The following is a 15,009-nucleotide window of genomic DNA, read 5'->3' on the forward strand; positions in this document are numbered from 1 at the left end:
TGCTCAACAGATAAGATCTTCAGGAAATTTGGCCAGAAAATGTGTCAAATTGCAGGATTTTGGCCCCATTATTGAGGAGGTATTGAGGAAGAATTTGTCTGCAGTTGTCAGCCATTTTTCTATTTTTCTTTTTTTTTTTTTAAACTCTCCTGTATGCAGATTTTGCCATCCGCTCTGCTAGTGACCATTTCCACCCCCATTACTAAAAGCCGCACCCATAACATCTCATTCCACCTCCTCAACCCAAGACAAATGCAAGGCTAGCCCTGTGCCAAACTACTCTTGCATTTTGTTCTGGGCTTGATTTGAATTTTTTTTTTTTTTTAATTATCGTTTTTTAAGTTATTTTTAAACCGTCTTTTTTTGGTGGTGAGGGGAGGGTGAGGAGGGGACGAGGAAGGTGGCAGGATGTCTTTGCCACCCCTAGGCTTCCATCGTGGTGTGGCTGCTGTGGGTAGGCAGGCTGTTGCAGCGGCGAGGGTGATGCTCACCCTCCTTCCTCGAGCAGCCGGAGCTTCCTCCGTCCCGTTTCTGCATCCAAGGGCCATTGGCAATTGCACGGTTCAGGCTTTTCTGTTCCTTCCAGGACAGCTGCCTTTGCAATCCAACTGGCTGCGTGTTTCCTCCCTCTTAGCATCATAGCGTCGCTCTGAGAGCAAGAATTTCAAAGTGCAGCTCCAGCTGGGGGAAGGAAAACCAAATCAGAGTCATTCAGCACTGCCGGAAATTATCCGTTAGCTCTTGCCGATGACAGCCCCAAGCACCAGGTGATTTTAACACAAACCGTCCAATTCTAGGAGGTCTGCCAAAAAAACTGTGATGGGAGAGAGTGTTAGAGCGATCGATCCTGAGTGGTTATTTTCAGAGAGGCTTGAGGTGTTCCGGCTCAACATCAGCAGGTAGAGAACGTGCCCCACTGTCCGCAAAGCAGGGAGCAGGACCACAGAGAGTGTGGGTGGCGGAAGTGTTGGACCCAGGTTTCATAAAGTTTTCCTTCCTATCTACAAGCTTCATCGGGCAGAGAAAAAACCCCAAAGTGTCTATTTTAATCTGAGCCAGCAGTGACTACAGTTTGTTCTGTTGCTTACAGCTACTAATAGGAATAAATCCTATCAACCTGAATTATTTAAAAAAAAAAATTTAAAAATCGATAGCCAGTGGTGACCAGTGCAAAATAGATTAGGGTATTTTTCACTAACTTTGAGGTTTTATTTTATTTCTTTTTTGTTTGTTTTTTTTTTTTTTTTTTTTGTTTTGTTTTGGTTTTTTTTCTTGTAATGCATATTGCTTTTCACCATGGAATATACTTCAGCTTCTTAAGATGTAAGCTTCCAGCTCTTGTTTTAAACACAGTGGGAACAAATCTTTTCTGTGGAACAGTGATAAGAGAGGTACTTTGGCCCCGAAATTAAGCAACACAATGAGCTGATTTTGCACAAAATGATGAGTTTTTGCACCTCATCATTCTCCTTTTGATTAATTTTTTTCATTGGTGTATAACACAGAGTGTGTAGCCCAGCCGGAAAGGCTTGTGTCAGCCCTTCCATGGTAAGCTTTATTCCCTTTTCTCAAACACAGAATATTTGAACTGTTTTTGAGGAGTTCTTCCTTTAGGAAAATAAGGACTTGAAGTGTATTCACCTCCCAAGGCTCATCCAGGTGCCCGTTTCTCATCGCTGTAGGACCCATGGGCAGAGCCACTGTCCCCCTCACGCCCTGAGCCTTGGGAGGATGCTGAGAGTACTTGAGCGCTTCTGTCCCGTGGTTGCTATTAAAATAGAGATTTTAGCTCTTTAGTCTTACAAGATGATAATGCTTTGCTTTTTTGTCATTAATGTAAGGCTTAGGGAAAATTTTCCAGGGTGGGAAAACTATTTGGTGAATCAGTGCAGGTCATTCTTTATAAACTCTTGCACTAGATACAGACTGTAAGTGCATATTTTCTCATTTCTGAAGGTTTTTATGACTTCTCATCCAAGTATCACGATGAGGTGAAGGTAGAGGGAATGTATAAACGCCAGTATTAGTAGACTAGTTCTTGAAAATCTTCAATATAGGTAATTAAAATATTTATAAAGGAAAAAGTCAGCTGGACCAGTGAATATTTATACTTTGCTTCTCCTGTTTGATGGCATTGAAATAGCTGGGAGGTAGGGCTGCAAGTGAACACTGGTCCACTTTTACTTACCTGAAATACTCTCTTATTAAGAAAATCAATGATTAGTAGCCAGTTTTGATCACTCTTGTCAGGCAGAAAGTAAAACGTACTGGGTCCCTGTGGTGTGAATTAGCAGAGGTGGGCTGTACCGTGTGCTCCGGCACGTGCATTAAGTTACTGAGCCATCACAACTAGCAACAAGTAGAGGGATGTGGTGGTGTAAAAAGCCACCATGGGATCTAGTTTCATTTGCTCCATTTAATTATTGGAGCTATTATCAATAGATGTATCTGCTCTCTTCATGGAGCTCTGCTGATTACACTGTGAATTAAGGGTTTAAATACTTAACTTGGCTTCTGGAAGAGGATACCTTGTCATCTTTATTTCTATTTTCCATTTCTTGCATTCATTTTTATTTCTATTTTAACAATCAGTTACTTATTGGAAAATGCTTTTAATGTTTACTGAGCATGTTAAATTCTGATTACTTTCCTCCGTGTGTGACCCAGGTGGGTGGGAAGTGATTTAGTCACCCGAGCTCAGGGCTGGGAACCAGGACCTCCTGTACTCCCCCCAAGCTCTACAGCTGATGCCTTCAGCTCCCCAGGGGCATCACGGGTTAACCTGTCTCCTTCAGTTTCAGACGGGGGTGACAAATCTGACTCATTAAGGAGGGTTATATTGTGATTGTTATGGGAAAAAAAAAAAAGCTGGAAGTGAAATTGCACTGTGTGTACGTGCAAAGAATTACTGATCTTTGCCTTGCAGGGAATTTCCCGCGGCCCCCTCGCCGGCAGGACACTAGCTGTGCCTACCTGGCTCTTAACTGCTCTCCAGCCACGAGTCTCCATCCTCCGCTCCCACCAAATATTTGGAATGGCTCTGAGTCCAGCTCCCTTCCCATTTACCTCCACCTTAAACAATTTAAAATGTCCGCTGCTGCTTGTTTTCAGTTGTTTTTCTTTTGTTTGGTTGGTTGCTTTTTTTTTTTTTCCCCAGGCAGGATAAAGAATGCCTGCATTCATACACTAGAGTGCCTTTAAAATAACTAGCAGCTTTGGCTATTTATCTCCCAGCTCTCGAGCAGCACACTTCCCCCCGTAGCAATGTTCACTCGTTATATCTCAGTACCTGTCTGTCACTGTCCTGCAGCAAAGCTTTTGACTGTTTTGTGGTTGTTTTTTTGTTTTTTTTTTTTCTTGTGGGTTTATTCTGCATAGAGTGTGACATTTTGGTTTCGTTGTGGTGTTTCTGACTCTTTGTGCCTTTCCTTTTGTGTTTGTTTCTCCCGCCTTTCCTCAGTTTGCAGCGGGGCCTCGACCTGCCCATCACCAGGTACAGTACCCTGCCCCTTCATTATCATCCTAAACTAATTGGCTGGGGGAGGCGGGTGGTTGGAGGTGATTCACCCACTAACTCAGAACGGAAGGCTTGCTTCGGAAACCAGCCCTGTTAGTAGATACTAGCACATGCATAACCCTGCTAACAAGCTGCCTGCAATGCAGAGTAACACTTAATTCTCAGTTGGTGTCACTGCACTCATTAACCACCCCTCTTAACGCTGTTTCCCTGGGAGAGGAGAACCTGTAGAGATCATTGTCAGGTATTCGTGAGGTTTGCTTGCCTTTTCAAGTTCCTAAAAACTTTGCTGAGTATTTTCTAAGCTAAGTTGGTGGATTAAGTTACCTGAGATGAAGATGTCAACAAGAACCAGGAGTTCACATCCCTGAGAAAATCCTACTTTTCAAATTCAGAGCAAGGGAAACGACTTTCCAGTTCATACATTTCTTGTGTGATACACCTGGTTATCTGGTGTCACTTCCTTGCTTAATGTTGTTTTTACTAACCCTATGAAAGCCAAACATTTAGGAATCTTTGTAGCGTTCCTGTTGCGTGACTTGGACTTTGTAAGGAACCACTTAATTAAGAAGAATGAAAACTAGGAATAGCTCTGGCTCATGAAACTCATGGGCAGCACTTACTAGGGTGGCAGAAATATCCAGAGGACCTCTGTAGCATCAGGACAGATGCCAGGGTCCCTTCTGTCCTCGTCAGGGTGTCCGAAGTTATCTTTTCTGTCAGTTCATACGTTCAGCTTTGTCAAATCCCTTTTCCCCTGAGGGCTGATTTAACTGCTTCTTGTAGCTTTTGAGGGGATGGAGGTGGTGCTGATGTGTGGGCAAGAGGATGAGGCATGGCAAGTGCAGGAAAGTTCTAGCAGACTGGCTTGTTTCCATGTCACCCTTCGTTCTCTTGGCTTGAAAGGAACAGGTTGTTTCCACCCAGTTAATAGGAAAAAAAATAAAATCCCATTCACTCCAGTGATGTTGGGATGGGAGATTAAGTCACAGAAGGTTTGTTCCAGGAGAATTATTTTGTTCTCACTTGGCTCCTGTTACCCTGAGCAGTTTAATACTGTAGAGACGAGCACCTTTGGGAAAGTACCATCACAGGAGAGCAGGTAAGTGCGTTCAGTGGGCACAGACACTCAGAAAAGCTGATGATCATTGTTCCTTCCACCTCAGAGAGCAGCATGGAGGCAGGCACCCTTCCAGAGCAGGACAAAAAAAGGCTTAAAAATTAGAATGAGGCTTTTGCACTTGTTTGCTCGTGAGCAGATGTCATGTGAGAGAGAGAGAAATTGTTTTTGTGTGTGGCAAGGGATTGCATTGACAGGCAGTGGTGGAGGAATGTTTGCAGGATGACTGGCCAACATAGGGAATGACAGAATTAGTATCTTGTTTAAATACTATTGTTCTTGACCTTAACTTCAGGTCTGTGTTTATATTACACAATACTAAAAATGCATTACTGTTCAGAAACTCGTTAGTTCTTTCATAGGTTGTTACTAAGGCAAATTATATATTCAGTGTGAGCCATATATGCTCTTAAAAATTACTGAACTCACTGCAAACAGATCTTGGACCACGAGTCTCACGGCAGCGTGCAGCCTTGGAGGAAACGATTTCAGCACTTGGTGGCTTTACTGGTTTGACTCTGCCACCAGTCTGTCATAACTTGATTTAAAACCCTTTTGGACCCAGTTATGACCCTGCCTACGGGTTAAAACTTGTAAATTCAAAGTGTTTTCCTGCTTTTATCACTACATATTTCATGTGTTGCAGTTAGATTTTTGACTTTGTTACATTTGAAATCCGCTTATAATTATCTGAGAGAAGCTGTCACTGTTAGAAAAACATTTCAGGCTTTTTTCCCAGTTATATCTGTCATGTGCTGGATCAGGACAGGCACAGAGAAACCTGGGCTATAGACGAGCTGTTTATTTCTTTTAATCTGAAAGTCTCTGCCCGTGGTGTGGACTGGGGATGGGGAAAGAGATTTTTGCCACTGACCTGTGCAGGAGGGTCACGGCTGTTGACGCGAGGTCATCCCCAGCCAAAGGCTTAAACGTTGCTTGAGACAACCATAAATAATTATTCTCACATCGGAAATTTTTAACGTGCTTAAATTGTGTAACAGAAGCATTAGGCTTCCAGACTAAGATTTTGTAACCTGAAAAGTCCTAAATAAGTAAATCAACTGTAGTAGTGTTAATATTTGTTGCAACAACATAACTGCTTTTCTAGGAAAGCAGCAGCAAGATGAGGTTTGCAACAATTCCTGTGTCAATACCAGTGTGATTTTACTAACATGTGCCTCATATTGATTCTGTGTCTTTTTCAGTCAAATAATGGATTGTTCTTTAATGTTAGTTCCTGCAATTATTAGATCTTTAAGGTACTCAAATTAGCATGATTTCAGCACCTGCAGTTGACTGGCAACTTTATAAGTAATTTATTTTCTGTTGGGAATGCCTGCCCTGGTAGCTCCAAGCCAGTTGATGCTATGAAAAGTGTACTCAAAGTTTCTATGAGAGAAGATATTAGAATGAGATTTAGGATGCTATACTAAGTAAATAGTGGCTGAAGTAAAATGAAAATAGCTGCAGTAGTTCTGATTAAAGGTTAAATATGTATTGGTAATCCTTGATTCCAGTAACACAGCTACCTGAGAAACAGCTAAAAAGTCTCATTTTATAGGAGAAAGAAAATGGGCCCTACGAAGTGTTTTGTGGCAATATTTTAAAATTTTTTTTTTTTTCCTTAATATATTATCAACTTGTGTTTTTCTTGAAATGCAGTGGCTGAATTAACTACTACCCTGTCTGGGTTTGCTGCTCTGTTTCCTACTTTGTGCACAGAACATCCCTTTTTTTCTTTCTAAGTGAGGCTCTTGAGTCACTTTGTTGCTTCTGATCCTCATGAAACACAATTGAAAATAGCAGTTTTCTTCTAATTTAAAGTCTGAATTGTAGAAATGTCAGAAATGTAATAACCCTTAATTTAAGAAGTGACTTCAGGAGCATATGGGTTATTTTAAAAGGGATGCTCAGAAGAGGCCAGTGTAATTAAAAACAGAAATAAGAATAAGTATAAACTGAAATGTCATAGTTCTCTTTCTGACTTATAATTGTATTTGAGATTAGTTTACTGGTTATGGCAGGCTAATTTAGTTTGAGGTTGCTGGTGTAGTTTGTTCCAGTTTTAGCTTGGGGTTACTCGAGTTCTTTTGGGTATAGCTTATACAACAGAAAGCTGGGTTTGGCCGTGTACTGTTGTTTAAAAAGCCTTGTGACTTGGAGAGGTCGGGAATTTACTCCCTGAGCTGACTCAAGCCTAACCATTTTTGTAGCCTTTTGGAGTATCTCGCGTTAGAAAGCAATCAGAAACAGCTGCCACAGCCACTTCTTTGTCTTCGTCCACAAGCATGTAAAGGAGCTACCAGTTTTAAATCCGTGGTCTAAACAAAAAAGGGGGTTCCACCCCCGCTTTATCATCTGTTAAATAATAAAACTGAGACAGTCTGAGGCAGGGGTGGAAAACAAGTCTCATGTTGTGCCCAAAGGGCTGCACTGGGTTGCTGCTGGTGGCCACCGGGAAAGCAAGATGTAGGTCTGGGGACTTTCTGCTGCAGCTCCTGCTGCTGGCACCAGATCTTCATGTCTCAAGGCTGCAGCTCCTCAGCTAAGCCCTGGTGCCAGTGTTAAAGTTTAAAAGATAACTGTAACGTGCCAACTTTCATCTGCAAGTAGACGTGGTTCTTGCTGTACTGCCTGTGCAGACACATTCTCCTCCCTCTTCTGCCTCAGGGCTAGGCTACCCCACCAGCCTCCTTGGTGGGACCAGAAAGACTAAAAATTAAAAACAGAGCTGTCTCAGAGTATGTGGGGCTTAATTAAGGCAGAGAGCTTGGGTGTGTGATTTGATTTGATAGCGTTGATGACAATTTGTTGAACTTTCCTTTTGCTTCCTTTCTCTGTAGCCTTCTGCAGGGCTTTGTGGACCCATCGCAACTTCCAGCCTTGGTCTGATCTAGGAAAAAATAGACAGGTGCCTATCCACGTTGTGTTTGATGGGCTAAGCTTAGCATAAGGGTTTTTTCAGTCCTCTTGCCACGATTTTATTTTTCAGCGAAGCTTTTAGAGTAGGGAGGGAGTGCTCCACGTACTTTTCACTGGCAATGATGGCTTAGAGATACAGAGTAAATAGAAAATCAATTAAAATGCAGTGGTGGTTTATCAGAAGGAGGTTGCTGCTCTCTTTAATCATTGATTTTTCTAGGTGACAGCCTCTTATCTGGCTGGCCTTCAACAGACTTTTGGCACAGGGTCATGTGGGAAGAAAATTAAGCAGGAGAAGATGATGGTTAATAAAGGGATATCGGGCTGATATAAGGTGTGACTAAGAAGTAAATGGCAGGGTAGTGCTGAGAGAGGTAGGTAGGAGGTTAGTAGTGGATTTCCTTAATTTTAGTATTAATTACTGCGGCACAAATAGGAGGTATGTGTCTGCAGCAAACTTAATGAGTACAAAGCTAGAAAGTGTGGTTAGCGCAGGGATGCTGGCTGCTGTGCAAGGAGGACCCGTGTGATGGAAGCAAGGTGTGATCCAGCATTGCAAGGTGCAAGCCCTTATCCTTCAGTGCCAAGGAGAAGATTTTATTCTATAAAATGGGAGCTCATCAGCTGAAACCACCTGTGCAATGCAGTCTTTAGATAAAACACCAAAGCAATTGCCAGTTGAGATAGGGAGTAACTACTGCTGTATTGGGAAGTACTGGGGAAACCGTGTCTGGAGCACGCGTGCAATTCTGCTCTTTTATTTTCCAGAAAGACTTCCATGAGCAGGTAGATGAAGAGCTGCTGAGATGATGAGAGTTTATTATAGCAGGCTGAAAGAGTTGAGCTTGAGGCAGCTGATAAAAGCAATGTCTGTTTAGTTGTGCTCTGTAAATATATCAGAGGATCAACGCTAGGAAGGAAAAAGTTAAAAGACTGTATTGCCCAGTAGTACCGACTCCAAGATGATCCAAGAAATCCCTCCCTAACAGAGGTGGACAGGTAAGGGATGGGACTGTGACTTGAGGATCACGGCTCAGGTCCTCTCTGGTTGCTGAACGACTGTGTATCATGTTTCACACTTACGTGACCATCATTAGACATAGCTGAACTTAATTTTTGAAGGTAGTAGTCAAGGAAGGGTTGAGGTAATGAAGGTTTTCGATCAGAAGAAGCCTTGCTGTGGCCCAGGCTATCTTTGTTTCGGGCCTGAGTGGGTCCTGTGCGTAATCCATTCCAAATACTGCACTTATTAGAAGGAACAGAGACAAAATATATCAGATTCTAACCTCTTGGTGTTCTCCCATGGGACATCATTAGCTTTGCTTGAAAATATTGTCAGTGCAGGCATCTGTTTGACCTTGTAAGATGAATTTTTAGCAAATCAAGTCAGAATAGTGTAACATTTCTAAGAATTACTTTGAATGTTGCTAGCTTAGCTTTGCAGGGACAGGAACAAGGATGGAGCATCAAACAGTTTGCCAACCAGATGATACTTACTTTGAACAGTAAAACCACATACAAATTGGATGCACAGTGCGCTGATGATACTGGATTTTCTTGAGAATTTTAGTTGTACTTACAGGAAGTGGAGTAGCTAAAAGTAATTCAAACTTTGCCAGAGAGATCTCTGGTTGGCACTTCCAAAAGCTTCTGATGGTCTTGTTGCTTGGAACAATGGATCTGCTTTTCTTCTTGGTGCATCTGTTTTCCTACTAGGAATTAAATCCTCCTCCTTTTTTCTCCATCTCTGCATCTGAGCTACCTTTGCAATGGTGTAGGCATTGTAGAGTGTTTTTGAGAGGCTGAGTCTTTTAACATAGAGTTTCCTCATCAGAAGTCCTCCTCCTGCTGTAGAACACCTTAGCACTACCATGGTGGTGTTCAGTGCTTGTTGGAAGAGCAAGCCTGTGCGACACACCACCCGTTCTGGTGCACAGAGTGTGCTTTCCTTCCTCCTGCTGCGGCAGGAGAGAGAGAGATGGCTTGTGTTTTCATGAAACCAAGTTTCTTCAGCACGTCACCCCAACAGATAACATCTCGTGATCTTTTAGGCACCAGCTGCCAGTGATGGAAATGAAAAGCTATCCATAAACAAGGAGTTTCTCTTGCTGTAAGTTTTTCCTTGGTGGTTTCAGGGGTGTTATTAGCAGGTTTTGTAGGTGTAGCAGAAACTTGAGGAGCAGGATTTGTGTCTGTGGCTCGCACTGGTGGAGGACTCCCATCTCTTGCGGTAAAAGCCTTTCTGTGCTGCCCTGTGGGTGTAGTTACTGTCAGTAGGGAGCCAGGTCTTGCTTCAGCCTCCAGCCCATTTGCCCTCTGCATAAGTGCAGACTCATGGCATCTATTGACTGCCCTCCCCCGCACCCCGCTCTGGGGAGACTTCTGCTCTAACCTGCTAATAGGTCAGAAATAGTCATCATTCAGCGATTTGCAGTGAAAGAACAAAGGACTTTTCCACTTTTCGGCGTCTTTGGATATTGAAAAAGAGCAGATTCTAGTTATTCTCACTATAAATTCAACATATGCCCTTGGTTCATGCAACACTCGTGTAGTTCTCCCACATCTGGACAGCCACCCAGTTTTTATTAATGCAGGAGCATGTTAATGTGTTGGTCTTCTGGTTTCCTTTCGGCACCCTTGACACCAGACTTTTCACCCCACACAGTTGCATTCTCCTGGTTCAGGTCACACTTACAGTGTGCTGGTGACAGTTCTTCATCCAGATTAACAGGGTTGGATATAAAAGCGTTGTGCTCATCTGAATGGTGTCTAGATTTCTGAAACAGGGAGTCATCTGTGCCTTTCCTGGAGAAGTCCTTTGCTATGGGGAACAACTTAGGTGTCATAAAGTCTTCAGCAGCACCAGAATGACCATTTTAAGCTCATCACCATGTCAAGTACAGAGGCATCACAGCTTCCTTCCACCCTACCCTATTCTTCCCAAATGCTGAGGCAGAAAAGTCCAGCTTATTCCTTCATTCCTTAGTGGTTACCACTCTTTCTTCTTCTCACCTCTCATGTTATAGTTACTCACAGACTATTTACATCAATGCACTTCATCAGTCAGCAGTCTTCGATGTGATGTATGGTGACCTAATTTTTTTTTTTTTTTTTTGCTTAACAATTAAATATGTGGCATTTCTTATCCTTCCAGTCTTGGTGCGGAAGTGGAGACCAAATCCATGATTTGAGCAAGGGTTTCTGCTTTATCTGCTATCTCTGTATCACTGAGAGAGACCAGAAAGGAAAAATGTTTGATGTTTTAGGAATAGAGTAAACAAACTCTTTCTGTAGTATCATATTTCCTGGAGTTAATCATGGTTTGGGGGTTGTTGTTTTTGTTGGGTTTTTGGTTTTTTTTTTTTGGTAAACTTTATGCTTCCGTATAAACTTTTCTAGAAGTTTCGAACCCCTGTCTTGGGATTCTGGTAGAAGAGTCCTTGGTACCAGTTCCGTGTCTTTTTCTTGCTGTTTCTATAAGAGATTAGTCAAAGCAGGACAGAAACTTGAATGGAATTGTGTGCAGTTAGGGTGCATGTTATATCCTATTCCTTTCTATTGATCTGTAAGCTGTTCCATTGGCTTTCTTTCTGTTTCCTGCTGCTTTCTTGCTTCGTTATTGAAGGGAGGATTCAGACCTATACAGGTAATTTTAACTCCTGGTTCTGCATGGCATAAGTGTCTATATCACTTGTATCGTTACTCTGTTAGTGAATGCGTTAACGTCTGATGCATATCTTACCGACTGAGTTTCAAGATTGCAAAGACGCCAGAGCAAGGTCTTCCAGTGCCATGAGTGCTCCATACCATGGATGCTGATGCCTTCCCCGGCGCGTAAGGGTTGAGAACGGAGCGTGTACCAGGGGGTTGCTTGGTTTCCTGGACCTGGTCCATCTGCGTGGGGCATCACTTCATGCAAATGTGGTAGAAGAGTTTGGTGCCACCCTGGAAGAGGTTGCCACCTTTCTGAAAACAGAGGGCAAGACAAGTCACCCAGCTCAATTTGTACCAAGGATAAGCACGAGGCACCTCTGGCCTTTGTGAAAATCTGGCTTTTTAGCTGCTCTGGAAGTATATTGTAACAGTTGCCTTATCTTTGATTTCCCTAGCATACTTATACAGGCGGGTTTTGGTAGTTAACCCACCTTATAAAAAAATATATTTGACAAAAGTAGTTTTTCTAACATTTGCTCTGAAAGTTGAACTGTATAATTCAGTAGGTACAAACTGCTAATTACTGGAGTTTGAAGTTTCTTGCCTTTTTCTACCTAGTAAAATAGAAGACTAGAGCATGATCTTGCTGTTAACAGATAAACAGACGTTGTCCTGCAGTTTTCTGAATGCGTGGCAACCCTTTGAAAGTAGCATTATAATTATAATATTGTAATGATATTTCAAATTGGTTCCCAGAAAGTCTGACCGGTTCTTTGCTTTCTCTCCTCTCTCCCTTCCCTGTCCTAGTTTTTTCAGAGGCCTCAGATACAGCCTCCCAGAGCTACCATCCAGAACAGCAGCCCCTCCATCCGTCCTGGTGCGCAAACGCCGACTGCGGTATATCAGACCAACCAGCACATCATGATGGTTAATCATCTGCCAATGCCCTACCCGATGCCTCAGGGCCCCCAGTACTGTATACCACAGGTAAAAATACATCGTGCAGGCACCTAAGGAACTGAAAAGCAACTTTTGCTCCATCTGGATTTTCTCAAGACCTGCCACAGAGCTGCGGGGGTGTGTGTGTGTGTGAAATTAAGCTGGTAGTTGGATATTTAGCCTCTGTCCTTTTTCTGTATGAAGTATTTGTTGTTTTGTGCATGGAGGCTGTAAGAATAAATTACCTTTCTAGTTTTTGAGGTCCCCCTCAAAAACAGTGTGAAACTAAGCTCTTGGGAAATGTTTAGTGCTGTAAATGTATCTAAATTGACTTAATAGATCTACCGTTACTCGAAAACCTTGGGCCTCATAAACACAACATTGCTGAAATCAGGGGAGCAAGTGTTTTCTACTTCAGCTCTCAAGTCCTCTGTTTCGTCTTTAGATGACATAGCTTACCTCTTTTTTTTTTTTTTTTTTATTATTTATTTAGGTTTTTTGACAGTAACATTTCCGAATCTGTAATTAATTGGTTTGACAGTCAGATCCCTGTTGATCTGGGGGGCTCAATTACAGGTTTTCTATGCAACAGCATGACGTTGCCCAACTCTTTGTAAACTGATGGTTATTCTTTTCCCTCCTAGTATCGTCACAGTGGCCCTCCGTATGTCGGGCCCCCACAGCAGTATCCTGTTCAGCCGCCAGGACCAGGACCCTTTTATCCAGGACCAGGTCCTGGAGAATTCCCCAATGCCTATGGTAAGTTCTGCTTGGAGATTTTGTAGAAAGTACTTTCTGGGTGTGTTTTTCTGTTGTCAAGCTGAAGACTTATAATAGCGAAATGGATTAGCATTTGTTTGAACTTCAAATAGCTGCTCAGTTTGGTTGTGTCGCAGCCCTTATTTTTCACTCCTGAAAAATTCACAATAACACTATTGTTTGTGTGAGTGCTTAAGGAAAGGCAGCAACTCATGGAGCTACCCATAATCACATGTGAGCAAGAATCGTGGCTATTTGTTATTCCCTGCTTGATCATTATTATTTATTAAGGTATTGTGAACACATCTGGCAGCCCTGGTTTCCATTGAGCTATGCCCTGAGTATGTTCACAGCAATATAGCAGTTAACATTTCTTATCCCTGTGTTCCTTATTTGGCATTTAGTGAGGGAAAAGAACAAGCCATGTGGTTTGATTCACCAATCTTGTGGTGCAAAGATCAAGTTAGTGCAGTCAAAGAGTTTGTGACTCATGCACAGGCTGAAATTTGCCCTTTAAATGGGCAACTCCCGGTCTCGCCTTTTCTCAAGCAAAAGGCTTGGGAGTTTGCCCAACATCACTGTGTGTGCTGTGGTTGTTTGACACACTATAGTCAGTGTATTTGATTGACTCCTCCAGGTATTGAGCTTCAAAGCTGCACCTAAAATTTCAGAGGCTGCGTGTCCAGTGCTGGGCATCTCATGCTGTCTGCACCTCACCGGTCCTTGTCACCTCCAGGGCCTCACAACTGCCTTTCATTTGGGTCCCGGTTTGCAGAGCCCATTAACAGCGGGGGACTGTCCTTCACTGTCCCACGACACCTCTTCTCTTGGCAGTCATCTTTTATGGAAAAGTAATTCAGTTCTTTCTTAATTTCCAGGGTGTTGCCATGTACCGTATATATCATACTTACCTCACAGTCCCTTAGAAGGTTTTCTGTGGGATTTGTATTTTGATAGTTAAAAGAAATCAGCTCCTGCAAGCTGTATTCAAATGAGATACGGAATTAGGTATCTTGCAGTCATGTATATCACTTCTTTTTTTTTTTTTTTCTATATTTATATATTTTTTTTAATATACCTTCTCTTGCTCATTTATGGAAGCATTTGAAAAATCCACTAGGATGATTCTAGTCGACACCCTGTTGTATGGAGGTTTTTTTTAAAGAGTTTTCACCTCTTAATATCAAATTTGAGGTGTTTTGTTCAGTCTGATTGCTACTTGCCCACGCACGTTCTGTAATCTGTTGGGGGCAGAGATACTATCAGCTTTCCATGCGGCTTTAGCTTTTGGTATTTCAGAGTGGTAGAAGTGAATGATTACCTTCCAGGCTGAGCAGTGACAGCCCTGTACCGTTGGCAGAATTGCATGTTTCCTCTCACAAATACAGATTCGTTTTAAAGGGAAGAAAAGCCCCAGAGAAGCCCTGCTTCTCTGCTTATCATTTTAAAAGGCCTGGACTCTTTTTTTTGTTTCTTCTCTATTTTTGTATTTGTTTGGGGTATGGATAGGTAATGGGACTACTTTGAAAGGTTACCATGAAGCGTTCAAACTTGGTTATGCAATTTCTAAATAAAATGAGAGAGTGCGATTATAAGGCAGCTAGTTCCTGTTTGCTTATCCTAGGGGGGAAAAAAAAAAAAAAAGAGAGAAGAAATACTGCAGTGGCTCTTTAAATCTGATCCACTAAATGGGGAAATGGCCCAGTATTCCTCATTTTTTTTTCTTTCCTTACAGGTCTGCTTTCTTACTTTCTGCTCACTTAGTGCCGTTTGTCTGTCTTCATTTCTGTAATTTGGAAGAGGCTTCCTTCCGGTTCCTTTCCACTCCTGCAAGCACCTGATTTCTTGCACAGACGCTTGTAATCTTTCAGTCCCAGCTTGTTTTTAGGTTGCTGCATCTGCAGAGCATCAGTGGGCGAAGCTGGAGCCCTCCATCACGCAGAGCGTTTTCCAGTCAGAGAGGGTTTAGCCAAGGAAGAGGATGATTGTAGGTTTGCCTGTACTCGTCCATCTTCCCCGCCTGTTGCTTCCTTGCTATTTATGTAGGGACTGGAAATGTTCCATCTCTCACCAGGTGCTGCTCATGGTGTTGGGAGAC

At 42.5% G+C, this 15,009-nt stretch overlaps 1 protein-coding gene across 18 annotated transcripts in view; it reads left to right on the forward strand.

Annotated features, from left to right (window-relative positions):
• EIF4G3 (eukaryotic translation initiation factor 4 gamma 3) overlaps positions 1-15,009 on the forward strand; it is a 148,708-nt gene that overhangs the window by 71,594 nt on the left and 62,105 nt on the right. For 8 of the 18 annotated variants that reach the window (XM_042794455.1, XM_042794463.1, XM_042794458.1 and 5 more), the window contains 4 exons: positions 3,461-3,493; positions 11,185-11,205; positions 12,021-12,200; positions 12,797-12,911. In XM_042794455.1, the coding sequence (XP_042650389.1) occupies positions 3,461-3,493; positions 11,185-11,205; positions 12,021-12,200; positions 12,797-12,911 (349 nt within the window). The remainder of the gene's footprint in view (positions 1-3,460; positions 3,494-11,184; positions 11,206-12,020; positions 12,201-12,796; positions 12,912-15,009) is intronic. The other 10 variants (XM_042794457.1, XM_042794461.1, XM_042794462.1 and 7 more) reach the window with 3 other exon arrangements.

Source organism: Tyto alba, unplaced genomic scaffold (genome assembly GCF_018691265.1).
Source record: "Tyto alba isolate M040663 unplaced genomic scaffold, T.alba_DEE_v4.0 Super-Scaffold_20000042, whole genome shotgun sequence".
NCBI lineage: Eukaryota > Metazoa > Chordata > Aves > Strigiformes > Tytonidae > Tyto > Tyto alba.